At 45.6% G+C, this 20,500-nt stretch overlaps 1 protein-coding gene across 1 annotated transcript in view; it reads right to left on the reverse strand.

Moving 5' to 3' along the window:
• DNAAF9 (dynein axonemal assembly factor 9) overlaps window positions 1–20,500 on the reverse strand; it is a 74,182-nt gene that overhangs the window by 30,796 nt on the left and 22,886 nt on the right. The window contains exons 5-19 of the mRNA XM_054172425.1: window positions 20,158–20,254; window positions 18,826–18,932; window positions 16,255–16,332; window positions 13,802–13,900; window positions 13,026–13,081; window positions 11,206–11,341; window positions 8,867–8,948; window positions 7,771–7,807; window positions 5,466–5,553; window positions 4,946–5,022; window positions 3,888–3,932; window positions 3,374–3,419; window positions 2,407–2,518; window positions 1,361–1,431; window positions 590–640 (exon numbers count right to left, since the gene is read on the reverse strand). Of these exons, the coding sequence (XP_054028400.1) occupies window positions 590–640; window positions 1,361–1,431; window positions 2,407–2,518; window positions 3,374–3,419; window positions 3,888–3,932; window positions 4,946–5,022; window positions 5,466–5,553; window positions 7,771–7,807; window positions 8,867–8,948; window positions 11,206–11,341; window positions 13,026–13,081; window positions 13,802–13,900; window positions 16,255–16,332; window positions 18,826–18,932; window positions 20,158–20,254 (1,182 nt within the window). The remainder of the gene's footprint in view (window positions 1–589; window positions 641–1,360; window positions 1,432–2,406; window positions 2,519–3,373; window positions 3,420–3,887; window positions 3,933–4,945; window positions 5,023–5,465; window positions 5,554–7,770; window positions 7,808–8,866; window positions 8,949–11,205; window positions 11,342–13,025; window positions 13,082–13,801; window positions 13,901–16,254; window positions 16,333–18,825; window positions 18,933–20,157; window positions 20,255–20,500) is intronic.

Below are 20,500 nucleotides of genomic sequence, written 5' to 3' on the forward strand. Positions count from 1 at the left end.
TTTTCCCAGCAGCTATTAAGTCACAATTTATTGTCACAGCCACAAGGCTTTTTGTTTTGAGGCTGTCAATCTACTGAACTCAAAGTGGATTACAGGAGAATAAATCTATTTACAATGAACATTTCTGGTGACCGCAAATTGAGCCACAAATGTGAAACTCCTGTGGCTTGAGATGTTCCCAGAGCCCACATTCTTTCCTTTTTTTCCACAGTGTTTAAAGTGTTCTCCTTTAGACATTTTGCATGCTACATAAGCTAAAAGCAAGCTGCATGTGGAGTGGCACTGGGTTGCAGGGGCTGTTTGAAACACTCCGTGGGCAGTGCTTAGGGAGACTTCCATGAAACCATCGGTGTTGTAGAGCTCTCTTTGCTCCTTGGCTTTTCTCATTCATTGAAATAAAGAAAAGCTCAAACTTTTACACACAATGTATGCTTTTTGCAGGTCCAAGTTTGAAAGAGACAGGCTAAAACAGGCAAGTCCTTCATGGGGGGGGAGGAACAAACACAGTAAGAGCCACTTTTGCCACTGTCTTGAATAGGGCTTCTTGAAAGCGTCACTTCCACAGATGAACAGAAAGGTTTAATTTTACCTTCAGTATCTGCTGTGCTTTCTCAGACAGTTTCACATCACTATCTTCAACCTGTAGCCAGAAACAGTTCCCATTTGTATTGTTACTAGAGAAAGCAAGTCTAACATGAAAGAAGATTCAGTGCAAACAGGAACATTGGGTACCACAGATAGGGCCCTGAGAGCCGAGCGCCTCAGAAGACAGCTTTGTGCTCTTCGGTACACTGTCGCCATGGGACTGAAATAGATCCCTGAAATATATTCAAGGGGACACACCTCCTGACATTTTGCAAGAGCCAAAAAGCACTGTCTTCATTTCTACTGCTGTTAAGGTGTTTAAGCAGGACAGATTGTCAAAGGGCATCATGTTGTCCAGCTTCATAAGACCCACTGGAACCACACCCGGAACACCGAGGCACATCAGAGGTCTGGAAACAGAGGTTTTTTTCCTGTAGGGTCAGGCATTTAAAGTGATCTGAAGTGCCCCACAAGCATCAGGATTTTCAGAAGTGCCACTGCAAAAGCCTCAAGCCTTCACACAGCTTAAAACCTGAAGTGGTGAGAATGAGCTAATTGAGACCTTCGTGTTGTGATGAACCATCAGCCTGTTCCCACTTAGCAGCTGACCACTTTAAGCCCAAATCCAAAAACCAGAGTGGCACTAATAGAGGAATATTCTGTTTCAATGCCCCAGTTCCACACTCTGTCCTCCCACACCCACATCCTTTTCTAACAGCTTTGCATTTGTGAATCTGTACGTACAGAACAAACAAATATGTCTTTGTGTACTAACCAGCCAAGAAGCATATCTTGGGATAGCTGCAGTCAGGATGATGTGGCTGGTTTCTGGACTGATGCTGCCATCTGCAGGGAAGCAAACAGAAAGCAAAACACTACAATGCCATCCACATACCTCAGACTGGTCAACGTGTTACTCCTACAACTTGAAACGTGAAACATTTCCTCATTGTTTTCAAGCCTCTGCAGTGCTTAGTGAGGCTTTCACGGCAGACTAGCCCCCAGACAGAGCCGTTACAATGCCACAGAAAACTTGCTCCAGTCTATGGCTGCTTCTGCTTTACCTCCCCCCCAAAGTGTTCCAACTCCTGTGGCTAAAAACCCACAGCCTGCCTGAATTCAAGAGCTCTTAAATATTGTCCAGGCAACCTCCAAAACTATCTGCCACATGGAAAGAGTCTGGAAAATATGCACCTGTCTCAGGTCTTGGAAATCACTCAGGATCATTGATTGGGTTGGAAGGAACCTTAAAGATCCAGTTCCAATCCCCTGGCCATGGGCAGGGACACCTCTCACTAGCCCAGGTTGCTCAAGGCCCCATCCAGGCTGGCCTTGGACACCTCCAGGCAGGGAGCATCTTATCCTGTATTTGAAATGCAAGGCTGCTCCAAACCCCAAGGTTTCTAAAAAGCACATCCTTCCCCAGTTTTGTTCCTTCTGTTTCAAACAAAGAACAAAGGAAATTAAAACACATCCTACAAAATGAGTCTCACAAAGTGATGCTCTTCTAACTGCTTCATAAAAACCCAAAACATTTCTTCACTTGAAGAAAACTGAAGGAGGAGACTATTACACTTGAATTTTTTGACACCTCAGCCCTGCTGTATCACAAGGCAGCCACAAAGCCCCAGGTGAGATCAGCAGCTCTTGACACAAGATATTCATTACTAGAAAGCTCAAACGTTTAGGTCTTCTAATTAACCCAGCAACTTAACCCTATAGTGGCAACACTGGTACTAGCCACTGGAAGCTCTTTGGCTCTTCCATCACACCAAAGCTAACAGAATGTCAACACTGGTGTGGGGGTTTGAAAATAGTTACCTTTTTCTTTTACTTGTATCTGGGATGTTAGAAATGATTCTGAAAAGACAACAGATCCCAGGGATCCTCTTCCCGTGAGCAAGTCTGGAATGTCAAATACCATCATAGATGCCTGCAGAGGAAGCAGAATTTAGAATCATAGAATTGTTTTGGTTACAAGAGACCCTTAAGATTCCTGAGTTCAGTATTTAACCCAGCATCATCAGGTCACCACCAAACTAGGTCCCTCAGCACCACATCTACATTCCCTCCGGGGACAGGGACTCCACCACTGCCCTGGGCAGCCTGTTCCAGGGCCTGATAATCCTTTCAGGGAAGAACTTGTTCCTCATGACCAACCTAAACCTCCCCCAGCACAAGGTAAGACCCTTTCCTCTTGCCCTATCAGCTGTTACTTGGGAGAAGAGACCAAGCCCTACCTCACTCCAACCTCCTCTCAGAGAGCTGTAGAGAGCAGTAAGTCTCTCCTTAACCTCATTTTCTCCAGGCTAAACAACCTCAGCTCCCCTCAGCTGCTCCTTACCAGCCCTGTTCTCCACACCCTTTATCACCTTCATTGCCCTCCTCTGGACATGCTCCAGTACCTCAATGTCTTTCTTGAACTGAGTGGCCCAAAACTGAACCAAATATTCCAGGTGAGGCTTCACTAGTGCTAAGTACAGGGGGGAAATCCCTGCCCTGTTCCTGCTGGCCACATTGAAATACTTGAAGCAGATTTTGAAACCTCCTAAATCACTGTATCTATGCTGTGGTGGAAAGCCTGAGATCAGAACTCTGTGTTAATGTTTCCCTCCTGATTACACTGCCTGACTTCATCATACAACTCAGTCGCAGCATCTGAAACCTCATCTCCCCCCTTATACCTGCATTCACATCGATACAAAGCTCAGCATGCCCCACACAAACAGCCACTCCAGCTCCATTTCCTAACAATATGTATCATCAGGATCCTCAACAGCTTACTTACTGTTTTAATCAAACTCAGGCTGTCTTCATTATCTAAGGGAATAATTCTAGAAGAAGAAGAAGAAGAATGAGACATTTAAAGGTTAGCTCCTTTAGAGTGACGAGCAGCCAGAAGAGCACTTTCATTTTAAAACAAACTCTTCTGTGCCTAGGCCATTTCAGTCAATTATAGTGAGGGCATTAAAAAAAAACCCCACAGGCTTGTGATATCAGCTAAGCTAAAAGCAGTGTTTTGAAAGGAAGCTCTTAATGGACTCACGCTGCTTTCCTCATCATCAGTTAAGACAACTGGGCTGCCCAGTTGTTTCAGATGGGTTTCAAGATTCCCCAGAACTACAATGTGAAATCATTAAACTGTCTCACTGATAAAAGCATTTAGTACATTTTGGGTGGAATCATCCAAAGTTTTCTTAAGAAGTTCCAAGACAAAAAAAAAACACCCACCCAAAAACCAAATGTATGGCTGGATTGAAACCCTGAATCAAGAGCAAGGAGCACGAGACAGGGATACTGACCTTCCATGGTTATTCACAGCCTGAATCTGAAAAGCCATTTTGGAGCTGCAGAACAGAAATTGCACTGGTGAATGATGTGGTTTATACTTCTCCTACATGCAAAAGAGAAGCAACTACAGATCTAAAGCAAAAGAGCTGCTGACCTGATTTTTAAAAAGCAGGCCAAAAAAAAGGGAAGAAAGATCATGACAATGATTTCAAACACCTGAATGCACCATGAACCACAGAATCAGTAAGGTCGGAAAAGACCTCAGAGATCATCAAGTCCAGCCTCTCACCCAACACCTCATTGGCTACTAAACCATGGCACCAAGTGCCACATCCAGTCCCCTCTTCAACATCTCCAGGGAAGGTGACTCCACCACCTCCCTGGGCAGCACATCCCAATGGCTAACAACTCTCTCTGGGAAGAACTTTCTCCTCACCTCCAGCCTAAACTTCCCCTGGCACAGCTTGAGACTGTGTCCTCTTGTTCTGGTGCTGGTTGCATGGGAGAAGAGACCACCCCCCTCCTGGCTACAACCTCCCTTCAGGGAGTTGTAGAGAGCAATAAGGTCTCCCCTGACCCTCCTCTTCTCCAGGCTAAACAACCCCAGTTCCCTCAGCCTCTCCTCGTAGGGCCTGTACTCTCCCTCCCCAGCCTCATTGCCCTTCTCTAGACACCTTCAAGTGTCTCAATGTCCTTCTTAAATTGAGGGGCCCAGAATTTGACACAGGACTCAAAATGTGGCCTAACCAGCGCTGAGTACAGGAGCAGAATGACTTCCCTGCTCCTACTGGTCACACTATTTCTGATGCAGGCCAGGATGCCAGTGGCCTTCTTGGCCACCTGGGCACACTGCTGGCTCATGGAACACACTGGGGCGGCAAGGACCTCCAGAGGTCACCTAGTCCAACACCCCTGCAGCAAGCAGGGTCTAGATTTCTATACTTACAGAATGGTTTAGGTTGGAAGAGACCTTAAAGCTCTCCCAGTTCCAACCCCCTGCCATGGGCAGGGCCACCTCCCACTAGCCCAGGCTGCACACAAGACATCAGTCACAAGAGAGCAGACCTACCGTAATGCAGTTTTCAGCTGTGTTAAACAAAGGGTATCCAACACAGACAGGAGTGTCTGCTCTGCCACCTCCTTTGCCTGGAAAGAGGAAATGCAGAATAAAGCCATTTTTTTTCCCCACCTTTGCAAATCCCAGCAAGCACAGGAGCACCCATAAAGAAAAAGAGATCACACGCTAAACAGTAACACACTGATGCACCAGGCTAAAAGCTGTTCTTTCCCATAGCTGATTTTCCTTACTGTAAGGTTAGGAAAATTCATGACAGGTGGAAAAAAAAAAACCAAACCAACAATTGAAGATGGGGAAAATGAGATACACTCTGAAATGCCTCCTTTTTTAAACAGAATTCAGAGAGACTGGTTGGAGGGCACAGTATTAACTTTGCTGATGTTATGCACTTGACTGAAACAATCATTTCAGTTCACTGGGGTTTTTCCCTTTCTTTTGGTTTGCATGGAATCTTCTATTGCAAGCAATCCAAACCAACAATGACAGGGTACAGAACCAGTGCTTCATTTACCTTGGATTCAGTGGAAGTTTTAGCATAGCACTCAATGCCAGCAAGCACAGCCTCTACAACAGCAGTATATATTTGCGACAACAGCGTACTGAAGAGAAATACAAACACAACATTTACTAGACAGATAGAGCTTTCATCCTCCTCTCTGTAACAGGAGCAGGGGTCTGCCTCTCATTAACACAGCTCCCCTCCTATGGTATGGGGTCCTTGCTGGAATAGGTGTAGAAATTGCTCTACACTTATCCTTTCAGTTGAATAAAAACCAAACAAAACCCAGACAAGAACTAGAGCAAGCAAATTGCTCAGGCTGCAGGAGATTTGCACTCAGAGGTCTCTCCCAATCAAAGTGACTCTAGAATGCTATTCTGGGGGGGAGGGGAATCAAAAAATCTCTTGGCACCAATGTATGCCTGCTCTCATCAGGCAAGGAACACAAGTAAATGTTTTCTTGGTGACTTTGGCTGACATTCCCACAAGAATTAGAATGCAGCCCCCCAGTCCCCCAAAGGCCAAGCTGGCGACCAGAGAACCAGCTTCAGAGCCTGCCTTCTTCTGGAGCATGTCAAGCAAAAGAGAGACCAAACCAAACCAGTCCCCACAATCTCTTGAGTGCATCTACAGCACAGCTTAGTCTGATTCCCTTCTTCAAAGGGAACTGAAAAAAATTGTGCAGGAACAACCAAAGCTTAGGTGAAGCCAGAAGCAGCTCCTGACATATCTACAGCTCCAGAACTACTGGAAGACACCAACTGGCAAACCTCAGCCTTTGTTTTCTGGCTAATTTGGAAGAAAAAGTTCAGCAGATGGACAAACCAGCCCTACTTCCTCACACTGCAGCTCTTTGCATTACTGCTCTGCAACTGCTGAACTTTTAGGTGGGAGGAAAGAGAAGGATACAGTATTTTTAGTTTCAAACTAAAAGAGGGAGATTCAGGCTAGAGAGAAGGAGGAAATTTTTTACTCTGAGGGTGGTGAGATCCTGGCCCAGGTTGCTTGGAGAGGTGGGAGATGCTCCATCCCTGGAACCATTCCAGGTCAGGCTGTCTGGGGCTCTGAGCAACCTGCTCTAGTTGCAGATTCCCCTGCTGACTGCAGGGGGCTGGACTGGATGAGCTTTCAAGGCCCCTTCCAACCCAAACCATTCTGCGTTCTCTGCTTTAAGCCTATGATTTGGTTCAAATCCAACCTTCTTACTACTGGAAGTTTCTTCTGTGCAATTTCACCTACTAACCTACTAGACCAGGTTGCTCAAGGCCCGAGACAAATTGACTCCAAACACTTCTAGGGCTGGAGCCTCTACAACTTCTCTGGGCAAGCTGTCCCAGTGCTTCACCACCCTCACGGTAAAGATTTGCTTCCTAATGTCTAACCTCACTCCAGCTTCTTGCAGTTTGAAGCCATCACCCCCTGTCCTGTCACTACATGCCTTTGCAGTAAGTCCCTCTCCAGCTGCTCTGTAGGTTCCCTTCAAACATTGGAAGGTTACATCTTTGAGACCAATATAACAATGATCCAAAGTCTACAGTATTCAGCATGAACAATCACCACTGCCAGCTCCTTCCGACACATCTTCAGTATCTTGCTAACATGTCACTCAGATTTGCAAACTGCTCCAAGCTGCAAAAGCAAGAGCAGGCTCCTAAAATGATCCTGACTAGCAAGGAGGACAAAATCTCTAAGGAAAAAGTCTCATTCATCAAGGTTAAAAGCAGGACCAAAGCAGATTATCTACCATGTTCTTAAAGCTTGACAGGTATCTACGACATGCAGAGAAGTGGACATCAACATGGATAAACGAAGGTTTATTTTGTGAAGGCCAAAATGTGCAGAAGGTTTGTAGGTTTCTAGCAGAAATACTCTTTGGCACAGTGACATCTCTTCGGAAGTTGCCTCTTGGCACGTGCACTAAGCACCACACATCTTGCACACATGAAACCAGTCTAAAAGCTACTTCCACTTCTATCTGGGGAGCACGCTCCCAGCGGCTACAGACACTTTGCCCCTCGCTCTATATGGGCTACATTTGACAGAGATTCAAGTAAGTGCTCAGTTTTATTAACAGCAACATCTCCTATTTCCTTGCATGCTTTGCTGTGCCACAGAAGGGATGTCACACTAACCATTCCTGCTTCGCCCACTGAAGCCCTCGAGGAGCAATTTGCCTTTGAAACTCTTTCACGTTCATGTTATTCTAAAGAACCACATAGCTCTGCAAGTGCCAACAGCCAATGCTGACTAAAAGCAGGTTTGACCTACTGCCACCAGGGAGGAAGAGTCAGGGAGCAAGAAAAAGCTGGCAGCTTACACTGGTTCAGCTTGCTTGTGCACCTCGTTGTCATTTCCTGTATTCAAAACAAAAAACATTTGGTTTTAGCACCTTCAGAAGCATTGTCACAGAACTTCCTGGGCAAAACATTGGTGCTGCATATCTTAGATGACTTTTACCCAGTATTTTTACACCTGCAGTTGGGTGGCAGATAAAAAAGAGCAAAGCACTGGTTCACTCGGAGCAGTGTGGCTGTGATGAAATCTGCGCTCCCTAAAAACAGTTGCACTAGATCAGACCAAAGATCCCTCTAATGATGCAGCCCAGCTCCCAAAGGCAGCATTCCTGCATGGCCCAGAAAAAGTACAACTGGTGAAGGCAGGTCTACAGCACAAGTCCTGTGAGGAGCAGCTGAGGGAACTGGGGCTGTTCAGCCTGGAGGACAGGAGGCTGAGGAGAGATCTTCCGGCTCTCTACAGCTCCCTGAATGGAGGTTGGAGCCAGGTGGGGATTGGCCTCTTGTACTAAGGAACAAGTGACAGGACAAGAGGAAATGGCCTCAAGTTGACCCAGGGGAGGTTTAGGTGGGACATGAGTGAAAATGTCTCCCTTGAAAGGGTAGGCAAGCCCTGGAACAGGTTGCCCAGTGCAGTGGTGGAGTCCCCATCCCTGAAGGGACTTAAAAGCCATGGAGATGTGGTGCTGAGGGACATGGCTTAGTGGTGGACATCACAGTGCTGGCTTAACAGTTGGACTTATCTTAATGATCCAACCTAAATGATTCTGTCATTCTATTCTATGCTTCTCTGACCTACAGCAAATAAATGCTGCAGTTCCTTCCATTTTCCAAACCTTCAACCATCTTCAGATATCTGAGCTGGATATGGTTTCAAAATACACAGTAACTCTACAGACTTTATCCCTGCACTCACACAACCATTTCAAATGGGTAAGCAAATGGTTTTCAAACTGTCACATGGCTGTGACACGCAACAGAACGGTGTTCTGCTCTGATTTCCTGCACAGTATCTACCACTCCGTGGCTGAATGCTCAGAGAGCAACCCAAACCATCTTCTAATCACCCCAAGTTTTTCAGTAGTCAGCTTACTGCTCAGTATTTGTAACAACACTTACCCAGGAAAGGAACATGAGTGGCTCCAAAGAAATAGGTCCTTGAACAAGCCAGAGGTCCCTTTGGAGACACACACTGCACAACCTAGTTGTCAGTAGTAACGAGACACAAAAAGCCCTTAGTAAAAAACATACTGGTGGGGTAATTACCAATAAGCTAAGTTCCCCTTCTAGCCACTGACACGCTACAGGGAGTGTACAACACAGACTGAACTGGAGTTGAAAGAGACAACTTACGTTTCCAAAGGTCTATTTCACTTTGGACTTGACCTGAATGGTTGAAAGACTTTGGAAAGGAGATGAGCTCTGCCTTCCGTAAGCGTTAAACATCTGTCTGCAATCTCCTAAGCCAACTGCTCTTTGCAAGAAGAGGAAAGTGTGCCAGCTTCCCACACCTATGCTTGCACTTGGTCTTATTTGCTATTTTCATGACACCCTATTAAAACAGTATCACATGTACCTGCAAATAAACCACTTGAAGAACAAATATCAGAATCCAAAGACAACAGAGGGAGCGAGTACATCCGAAGAGAGCTGTACTCGCTTTGTGAGACAGATCAAATGGTCTTAATGGGAAGGTTAACAGAGGGAGAAAAGCCAAAGTTTGTACAGAAACAGTGGTAGCGAAGCAAATGGAGGATGAGATTTCACCAGTATGCACCAACAATCCTTTCTCAGGCTTCTGACGCATGCACTGTGCTCAGAATCCTCACATCCATCCATCCCTGATGCAGCTTACACATGAGATGCTATCATGACAAGATCATTAACTCATTCTGTCCAGAATCCTCACATCCATCCATCCCTGATGCAGCTTACACATGAGATGCTATCATGACAAGATCATAGACTCATTCTGTCCAGAATCCTCATGTCCATCCATCCCTGATGCAGCTTACACATGAGATGCTATCATGACAAGATCATTAACTCATTCTGTCCAGAATCCTCACATCCATCCATCCCTGATGCAGCTTACATGAGATGCTATCATGACAAGATCATAGACTCATTCTGTCCAGAATCCTCATGTCCATCCATCCCTGATGCAGCTTACACATGAGATGCTATCATGACAAGATCATTAACTCATTCTGTCCAGAATCCTCACATCCATCCATCCCTGATGCAGCTTACATGAGATGCTATCATGACAAGATCATAGACTCATTCTGTCCAGAATCCTCATGTCCATCCATCCCTGATGCAGCTTACACATGAGATGCTATCATGACAAGATCATTAACTCATTCTGTCCAGAATCCTCACATCCATCCATCCCTAAAGGCAGCTTACACATGAGATGCTGTCATGCCAAGATCATAGACTCATTCTGTTCAGAATCCCCACGTCCATCCATCCCTAATGCAGCTTACACATGAGATGCTGTCATGCCAAGATCATAAGCTCACTTCCTCAATCATCTGATCACTCCATGCTGACCTGTACTCAACCACATCCATCTCCTCAGCAGCACAGACTTCGGACTCGCACAACTGATGGACACTCCCAGAGCCTGTGGAAAGTGGCTGGCAGGGAGAACTACACAATGCAATCTCCACTCTACCTCTCCTCCTTCGCTGTGAGTTACCTTCTTGATGCACCCAGCCCAGCCAGCCAGAGGATCTCAACTCCCTGGGGTCGCTTCCCCAGTTACGTCCCCTGCGCGGCAGTGCCACAAGCCATCGACCTCATCCTATGTTTTACAACTAAGCTTTTACTTGAAAATGGAAACAAGTTAATCTCACAACTTGATCTTAACAGTCTTGGAGCACCAGAAAGAGTTTCAGGTGCTGAGGTACACACTGAAATCTGGATACAGGTTAAGTAGCTCGTGTCTAGTCACAAAGTCATGATCAAAACAGGCATTTTCTCCATTTCTGTGTAAGAAATGGCGAACCTATTCTGATTAAAATCGAATCTGCATGTCAGAGTTAAGTACACAAGGAAGATTTTCACTTTATGGCTAAGACAAGCATCCTCCCAAAGAAAATTTCCCTGCCCCCCACATGTTTACAGCACCGCAGGCAGTTAAAGCATTGTCTTTATAAGCAAAGAGGCAAAAAACAGGGAGGAAAAGCAGGGATAAAAATAACCCAAACCAAAACTATTTAAATCATTCAGCAGTCCCCAATTAAACATTCAGTTTGACTTGGAAAGAGAAAGAAAAAAAGCACTGTGTTCCACTGACTGAGTGTTAAGGTAACATCTGCTTTCATATGTTTCGAAGACTTGGGTATTTAACTCACGGAAGGGAAGCATTTTAAGGGCACCAAAGTGTTTACCATGAAAACAGAATATACACTGCTCCTAAATATTAGCTAATCACTGAACAGCCTTACCATATGCTTAGCAGTGCTCCCACCAAGGCCAGTGTTTCGGACAAGATGTCCTTCTGATGGAAAGTTGAAGTTCCCAGAGTTCAAGTTCTCCTTAGTTGAGTGGCTCCCAAACAGAACAAAGGGCTGCCGGCTAGGGCTAAGCAGAAAAGAGGCTGTCACTGCCAGAACAGTGCAAGAAAACTCACAGACAACAAATGAAACCAAAGGGTGCAAGTCAGACAGAGCAACTACTGAATTTCTCACTAAAAGAGAGTAGGGTTAAACTCATTTACTGTATCTGCAGAGAGCTCCCCATTGAAAAGACAAAGTTCCAATGGAAAACACCACTCCAGTCACCAAGACATCATTTGATTGCCTGACATCATTTGATTTGATCAATGATTGCCTGATACTATGATACTATTTCTTTCATACTGTGGTGCTCTAGGCTGGGTGCCTCCTGCACCTGCTGGAGAGCACCTCTGGTGCCCTGGGTGCCCAGCCCAGTGGGTGGTCACAGGAAACTGTGTATTTCATACCCATAATGTCCTGCTCCCTATAAATCTATCAGCAAGGTCTCACACTTCCTCTTTCTTCCCTCTCTGCTCCTGTGGGAGATGCTCCCTATCTGGTAATGGAAGGGGAGTTATCTCAAGGCCTCTTGGGCCTGGCTAGGCTTAATGCCAAGAGGAGAAGGGGGAAGGACAACCTCAGATCTGGCCATCTGACATTAGCCTAACAGTGGAGGGGGGGGAAGAAAGAACCCTGGGGATTTTGGGTGTACCCTCAGGTAGGGAGAAGGGGAGTGCTGGGAGGCTTCTGGGTATGCGTTGGGATCTCCTTTGTCACTGTGCTTGGAGCTCTCTGTAATACAAACACTCACTGCTTTTCCATTTAAACTTTCCATCACTTCTGCAATCCATTTGTCTGAGTCTCATTTTTTTCTGCCCCAGTGAAAGGCAAGAGAGGATCTGCCTCAACCTGGCACACATACACAAGAACAAATCTCCAGGCTGTTTCCCAAATGCTGTTAGACATTTTTTCCTCTTTTTTAAAAGTAAATACCCCTGAAAAGCTGCCTAGTTTCAAATCTTGAGAACCAGGGCATGAATGCACTGGAATGAAACAGAATGCTTGTAGGTTTAGTCCTAGCTTTGGGCCCAAACCTGCTGCAGAAGTCAAGGTTTATCTTTGTTATTTAAACACTAGCAACATAGGATGCTGAAAACAATAAAGGACATTGAACTTCAAATCCAGCTGCAGAAGAATCTGCAGCAACACTTAAGGATCTGAGCAACCTTTATTGAACTCAGACCAGCAGAACACTTGGGTTTGCAACATACAACCAACAACCTTCCTCTCTCAGTTCAGATTCTCTGCTGAAATCAAATGAACCTGACCTGTATTGCCTAGCTTACACTGGCTGAGATTTGGGGTGCTAAGTGCCCTGCTTTAAGCATGCTGTGACTCACAGCAGCAGATTGACTTCTTCAACCTTCACATTGCAATTGGTTTTGAATCTCTGTTGGTAGGACCAACAATTTCAAACGTGTTCCTGAGTTTCTTGAGGTATCACACTATGAAGATATTGATCACTAGAAAGCATAAAGCCAATGGCTTGAAACACATCTACATAGCAGATGTAATAACTGCAGCATCAAATCCCATGAAAATTCACCTTGCCTTTCCCAGAAATGTTTGCATTAACATATGCTAAGATGAGATGTGATAAATTGAGATGGCCCCAAAAGGAATTAAAAGCATTATGGCATCAGAAATAGGGAAATAACACATCAGGGTACTAGAGATAGCACAGGTTCACAGGGAACACTCAGCACTACCTGTTATCTGTGATATGGCTTGAGATCATCCCATGACTGAAGTAACTCCTGAAAGGCTGTGAAGAATGAAAAACAAACAAAGATGCAAGCTGATTAACGAGCCAATGGACAAAACGTGTGACACAGCACAGAACTATGGAATGCTTGGGTTGCAAGGGGCCTTTAAAGCTCACCTAATCCAACCCACCAGTAGTGAGCAGGGACATCTGCACCTAGAGCAGGCTGCTCAGAGCCCTGAACAATCTGATCAGGAATGGCTCCAGAGATGGGGCATCTACCCCCTGCCTCTCTGGCCAACCTGGGACAGTGTGTAAATGACTACCTTAGGTCTGGACTAAATCTCTTCTCTTTTATTCTAAGCCTCTCATCCTATCTGAGAAAAAGTCTGTCCCCAGCTTTCTGATCAACCCTTTAAGCACTGAAAGGCCACCAGAAGGTCTCCCTGAAGGTCTCTGTCTGTGCTGAGAGCTCCAGAGCTGGCCTCTTCTCCAGGCTGAACAACCCCAACTCTCTGAGTCTGGCCTCACAGCAGAGGGCTTCCCCAGTTGGATTGCAGTGGGCAGTGCTAAGTCTCTCATGTTTTCATACTGTGGCTAAGCAAGCTGGGTGGTAAACTCAGAAGAAACAATAGGTTGCACTCCTCAGACATGAAAGGTGAGACAGAGCAGGGAGAAAAGGAATAAAACCAACAGCCAAACCCAAACCCCAATGCTGAGTAGTTATTACTTCTGGATGGATGGCAGCAGCATTTCAAAGGATGATGAAAGGAGGCCTACCTCCCCCGCCTGAGATTCTGAGAGCTCCAGAATGAAGGGAATTTCAGTATCGAAGTTAGCAAAGAAGTTGGTCCATTGGTGTTCAAAAAGCCTTAAATTCTAGAAGGAAAACATTTCACATCAGTTAGCAAGGCATGGGTTACCCCAGAGAAGTCACAGATCGTGCTGAATGAAGCCAAATCACTTGAGAACTCAGACTTTCCTACCAGATAAGCACAGCCCTGGCTGGGCAGTGTAGCACTCAGCCTGCCCAGCTGAAGATGTAGTACAAGAAAATAAACATCTCTTAGAAGAGAAGCACTTCCTGATGGGTTTTACAGGGTCTCTTCAGGGTGTGGGGGGGGTTGGTTTTGTTTGGGGTTGTGGCTACTTTCAGAGAGAACAAAGCACCAGAGAGGTTATTTTCGTAGGGAGAAAAGGACCTGCACTCTTTGCTCCTAACCTGAGGAAGTACACAGCTTGGGGATCCCTCATAGCTCAGACCTCATGTTTCCCTGAAGACTTCCCAAATGAATGCTTGGATGGACTTTATTTTCCATTGTAGAAACTACTGCACGACCACACAGGAGTTTCTATCTGATGTTAAGTAAGCTAATGGACAGAAAGTGAGGGACAGCGTGAGGAAGGTGGGGAGCTCCTGATATGCAAGTTGCAGACAGTCATTTCCTTATCTGCATCGAAAAATTGAATTGCTAATTGGAAGAGGAAATCTCAGCAACAGCTCACTAAAGCAGAATGAAAAAGGCAGGTAAATATTGCATTCAGGCTCATAACAGCATTGAGACCAATCATTTAAAAAACCCAAGAATCAATCAAGAGGAAGGAGTGTGCCACACTGATAGAGCAGAACCTCACAGGGCTAAGCAATTTCAGAAGGCTCTCAGCATTGCTGTCAGGTTTTTTTGTCACACACTGCCTTGGAAAATGAAAGAGCCTGATTTTAGAAAGTGCAGCTTTGAAGATACATGTAATAGGCCAAAGCAGAACCAGCCAATGGGCTGCCTGGGGAGGTGGTGGAGTCACCATCCCTGGAGGTGTTCAAAAAGGGACTGGACCTGGTACTTGAAGCCATGGTTCAGCGGTCATGAGGTCTTGGGTGACAGGTTGGACTTGATGATCTCTGAGGTCTTTCCCAACCTCTATGATTTTAGCAGTGCTGTGATGCACATCTGACCTCAGCCACTTCATTAATGCAGCAATGAATTTCAATGTAGAGAGTGAAGGCTGATGAAATTTTACAAGCCTCCCAAATTACTACTGCAGCCCATAGCAGAGGTTCAAAATGGAGGTTTAGAGAGAGGAGCTATCCTTGGAGAATACTCCAGTCTCAAATAAGCTTTTCATAGGACTAAGAAGTGCTTCTGTCAGCTCTTTGGAACGTACCAATTTTGTGGAGAAAATTCTTTTAAATCTCAAGCTGAGTTCAACTCAGAGCTTTTCTAATCAGAACTTTCTCAAATCCAAGCTGTGTGAACAAAAAAACTGAGGTACAAACATATACCAAGATGCTTCCTGATGAGGAAATGAATCATTGTTATAATCACCGATTTCCATTAAGCCAAAGCTCCATGGAAAGCCCATTTGTTAACTGCCTTTTTCTGCAAACCTGACCTCAATTCAACAACAATTTTGAGGCTCAAAACATCAAAATAGGATAAATGAGCTTATTTCAGGGTAGATTTACCAGGTACAAGAAAAGTCCAAAGCCAGTTACCTCTCTTTAAGTGAGGGGGAAGTGAAGCATTAGAGAGTGACTGCTCAAGACCGACAGCCTTGTGAACTGCATGACAGTTTCATTTCCATTGCTGCAGTCGATTACACAACCAGGCTGATGTGAACTGCCAATATCTCATTAACCAAGGATATTTACAGCTGAATTTACCACAGGTTAAAAGCCTGCTTTGCTGCCAAGCTAGAAACTGATCAAACTCAACCAGAGAGTAACAGGAAAGCTGATACATTGCTTTCCTTCTCCATCTCCTCACGCTGCAGGTTTGCACATCACAAAGCATCCACTGTGTGTCACTGTTAGCCACTCAAACAGCAACAAAGCACTCCTGGAAGTGCTCTTTCCTGGAAGCACGGCTCTGTGTTCCAGTGGAATCTTTTTTCCCCCTAGCTGCACAAGGAGGAATAATTCACACCGACGTCCCACCTTTCTGTACCTCATGCATGGCTTTGCGACCTGAAGGATAGCCACACCACTTAGAAAAAGCTTTTAGGAGACTTTCAGGCATATTAAGAAATCCAAGGAATCCAAGACAAGCTGTTTTGGTGGAGTTTTTGTGGATGGTGGGGTAGGTGTGAGGAAAGGGAAGAGACCCTGCAAGCGACAGCATGCAAAGCTAGGAGCTTACCTCCATAAGCACTGTCAAAACCAAACAAAATCACAACACTTTGGCTCTGTGGCTACGCTGCCCAGTAGTTGCTTTGGAGTATTTCACCTGCATTACCTCAAAGAGCAAGTCCTCCAGGGAAACAGGGTCCATTTTGCTGTATGTCTTCCACAAATCCACACTGACGTCCATTAACTGAAAAAGATTTTGAACACACTCCTGTGAACCCCCCCTGAAGATCAGCACAGGGGCAGGCTTCAGGCACACTGACACAGGCCTGTAGCACACTGTCCTCCTCAGCTCCCAGTGCAGCAGTACCTTTACAAAAGACCTGAGCAGATGGAACTCTCCTAGATGAGGACTCATCTCAAGGGAGAGTTTACAGGTGGGTGCGGAGCTTTGCCTGCGCCTCGCAAACAAGTCACGTCACGAGGTCTTCCAAATTCAGTTAACAGCAAACACTATCAGCTGGTGCCAGGAAAAGGGAAAGATCCAGGCAGACAAGAAGCAGGTTCCAGGGTTACTCATCCCACACAGCAGCCAATTCTTGCTGTAGGCATGATGTAAATTTAAGCTAAGCTAGCTCGCCTTAGCAGTTCACAACAGCTTCTTCAAAGGAGGAAGATGCATGAGAAAACCATGCCAAAATATCTTCCTAAGGGACATTTCTATCAGAGCAATTTCTGCATTGACAGGGTTCCTCACCACCCATTTACCTAAAAATGCAACACTGACTGGATTTCCTAGACAGCATTCCCATTAGTCACCTATTGGTACAGAAATTCCCTGTGCTGCAGTGTGCCCAGGCAGCCAAGAAGGCCAATGGCATCCTGGCCTGCATCAGGAACAGTGTGGCCAGCAGGAGCAGGGAGGTCATTCTGCCCCTGTACACTGCACTGGTTAGGCCACACCTTGAGTCCTGTGTCCAGTTCTGGGCTCCTCAGTTTAGGAAGGAGGTTGACTTGCTGGAACGTGTCCAGAGAAGGGCAACAAAGTTGGGGAGGGGTCTGGAGCAGAGTCCTAGGAGGAGAGGCTGAGGCAGCTGGGGTTGCTTAGCCTGCAGAAGAGGAGGCTCAGGGGAGACCTTATTGCTCTCTACAACTACCTGAAGGGAGGTTGTAGACAGGCAGACGTTGGTCTCTTCTCCCAGGCAACCAGCACCAGAACAAGAGGACACAGTCTCAAGCTGCACCAGGGGAGGTTTAGGCTGGATGGTAGGAAGAAATTCTTCCCAGAAAGAGAGATTGGCCCCTGGAATGTGCTGCCCAGGGAGCTGGTGGAGTCACCATCACTGGAGGTGTTTAGGAAGAGACTGGATGGGGTGCTTGGTGCTATGGTTTAGTTGATCAGATGGTGTTGGGTGACAGGTTGGACTTGATGATCTCAAAGGTCTTTTCCAACCTGGTCTGGTCTATTCTATTCTATTCTTCAGCAACTCTGATTTCTGCAGTAACAGAGCAACTGACCTTAAAGCACTGAAAAAAAGTAAGTTATCATCATGGCCAGGTGACCCTGCTTTGGCAGGGGGTTGGACTGGATGATCTCCAGAGGTCCCTTCCAACCCTACTTTCCTGTGAATTAAAAACCCAAACAGCTCCTGAATTCACAGGCAAATTTTGGTTAGCTCATCTCACAGCTGATCAAGCAGGGCTCTTGATAATTAACTAGACCTCCACGAGGATGCTTCTCTGTTTGCTCTTGGTATTTAATGGTTATGACAGGTTCACACACCCAAATGATTGCAGTACAAGTGATGGAAGGGAAGAAAAAGCATAAAGGAAGATATCAGTGCAAAGAGTACAGTGCTGTGAGAGAGAAAGGCACACTTGAGCTCACACAGTGGATTGTTGAGCCAGCATGTACAGTACTAGATGTGATGAGACTGTAACAATGGTACTATGACTTCCTTGGGATTTCTCTGGTTGTCAGAAATCAGACAAAGGCCATTCTGGCTGTAAAAATGGAGGAGTGACAAGAAAAACAGGACAGCTGCATTTCTGTGGCAGAGGCCAAAGAAAATGAAATCAAAGATGTTTCAGACAAGAACATAAATAGAGGGCTGTACTCTGAAGACCCTGTTAGAGTGTGATTAATAAATAGGCAAATCAAATGACACAAGCTGCTCAGAGTGGGACAGCAAATCATTATTAAAAGCAGGAGCATCATCCAAAAGCTTGACTCTTGCCCTATTCAGCAGCCTATGATGACCCAAGAATAATGCTGGTGAGAAAAGGAGATGGCATCTCTTGTGTGAAACCCAGTGACCCAAGAGGTACAGGCCCTTCTGATTTCCTCAGTTCTTCTCAGGGCATTTGTCACCACCCAGCTTCTCTTGCACTGCCCTTGAAGATCTAGCTCCATCTAGCAGGGCTGAAGTGTCTACTCTTATTGCTAGAGTTGTGTCTAGAAGATAAGGAAAACAGCTCTAAATCAAAAGAGGGAGGCTGAGGGGGGATAAGCAAACAATCAGGGTTTAGCCAGGACAGAGTGCTGTGCAGCTCAGTTTACAGTCTCTCAGCAAGACACATCCAAAACTCCCCAAGATCCTGAAAAAGTTCATCCAACTCAGAAGATCAAGATCAGCTGAGCAGCAAGTCATGACTAGAGGAACTTAACAAGGTACTTTCCAACTATGACTCAATTTCTGCTTCAGAATGAAAATGGAAGAAAATGAGAAACATTACTTACTTCATACTTCATTGTAAAGAAGCCATCACCCCCAATTCCCTCCAGGGCAAAAGCCTGCACTATTGGCCACTTCTCCACAATGAACATATCAAATATCTGGAGGTGACCTGCAAAAGAAAGGTTTCACAGATTCTCTCCCAAAGGCCAGTGGTTTAAGTCTGTGAGATGCTGGAGGTTCCAGTAAAGGTTGCCAGTTACCCTGTCTCTGTACAACTCAAAATCTGCAACTGGAAAATGCTTTTTCATGAAGAGAGTCTCTTTTAGAAACTCCTTCCTCCAGCCCCCACATGCTGTCCAGTTCTCCAGCTCTCAGTCTAGCAGAGCATATTAAGGCTCCCTGCAAATTGCATTCCAAGACCATTAGCACAACTGTGCTCATTAAAATTCAAGATAACAAACAGGGAGCTTTGCCTACTCCAATTTCTTCAAATATTTGGCCATCAGTGAAACACTGTTGACATCATCCCCATGTTAATCAGAAGTTTAAGCAGGGGAGAGGAAAATGATTCAGCCTGGTGCTCATCCCTGAAGCTGTAAGCCATCTGAAGTGTGATTATTATCCTCAAGCTATACACCTCCTTTAGGTATTTCCTAACAAAGCACCACCATCCTGCCCCCATGCCCTGACTCACTAATGACTTTCCAGGCAGCCCCAGCATACCATCATTTCTTTTAAGAGAAGCAATGAAGGATTAGGAACCAAATAAAGCAAGTCTAAATCAGCTGGGGTTGAACTTCAGATGCTGCCAAAAAAAAAATAGAAAGCAATTTTATTGGTTCCTTGCCTCTCATCTACTGCTCTGTGGATCAAAAGCTCCACAGGCTGAAGCTGCAGAGTGCAGTGCATGCACTGCACTGCTCCTGCACTACTGACTGCTGGGGATCCTGGGAGGTGCACTTCAGCAAACAATGCAAGCTTACAGTGGGCAGGCTGCAGGGCTGGCTCCAGATCACAACAGGAAATCAGGCAGCCCAGTTTCTTCAGGGCTAAAAAAGGAACCTTGCATAACGAAATGTTTATTCTTTCCTTACATAAAGGAGGATTTATCTGGAGCTCCCATCTGAACAGAGGAGTTCTGTAGCAGCAGAGCACACTTCTCTGAATGCAAATTCTGTGCCTCATGCTGTGAGCACTCACTCCTCTGGGGAGCTCTAAGGGCGTGCATTTGTCAGAAAGAAACTCCACTCTTAAGGGAAAAAAAGAGGCTAAAGGAAACCATTGAGACATTAATCTTTCTTTCTTACCAAAGGCAAGGAAATGTGCTTCCTTGAACTGCATGACTTGCACACTCCAAAGCCCTTAGATGATAAGCATGAAACAAGCCAGCCTACCTTGGCAGCTGTAGGGGATGCCAATGCGGCTGCAGTCTCGCACCATGTCTACGAAGCTGGAAATCTTGAACTCCTCTGCTGCTTCCTCATCTTCGTACTGCAAGAAGCCATTGGCAATAAAAGGTGATTAGGCATATGTAATTTGATTGTAGTCAGCCTTGCAGTATAGAGAATAGGTATTTCACTGCTTCAATTCCATAGCAAATGCCATCTTGTCCACTAAAATATCACCTGCAGCTTCCAGAAGCTGAAGAACCTCTTCAGTCTCTGTATTTCAAAAGCTCAGCCAGCACAGAATCACAGAGGGGTTAGAAGGGACCTCCAGAGACCTTCAAGTTCAAGC

This window comes from Dryobates pubescens, chromosome 23 (genome assembly GCF_014839835.1).
Source record: "Dryobates pubescens isolate bDryPub1 chromosome 23, bDryPub1.pri, whole genome shotgun sequence".
NCBI classification, from domain to species: Eukaryota; Metazoa; Chordata; class Aves; order Piciformes; family Picidae; genus Dryobates; species Dryobates pubescens.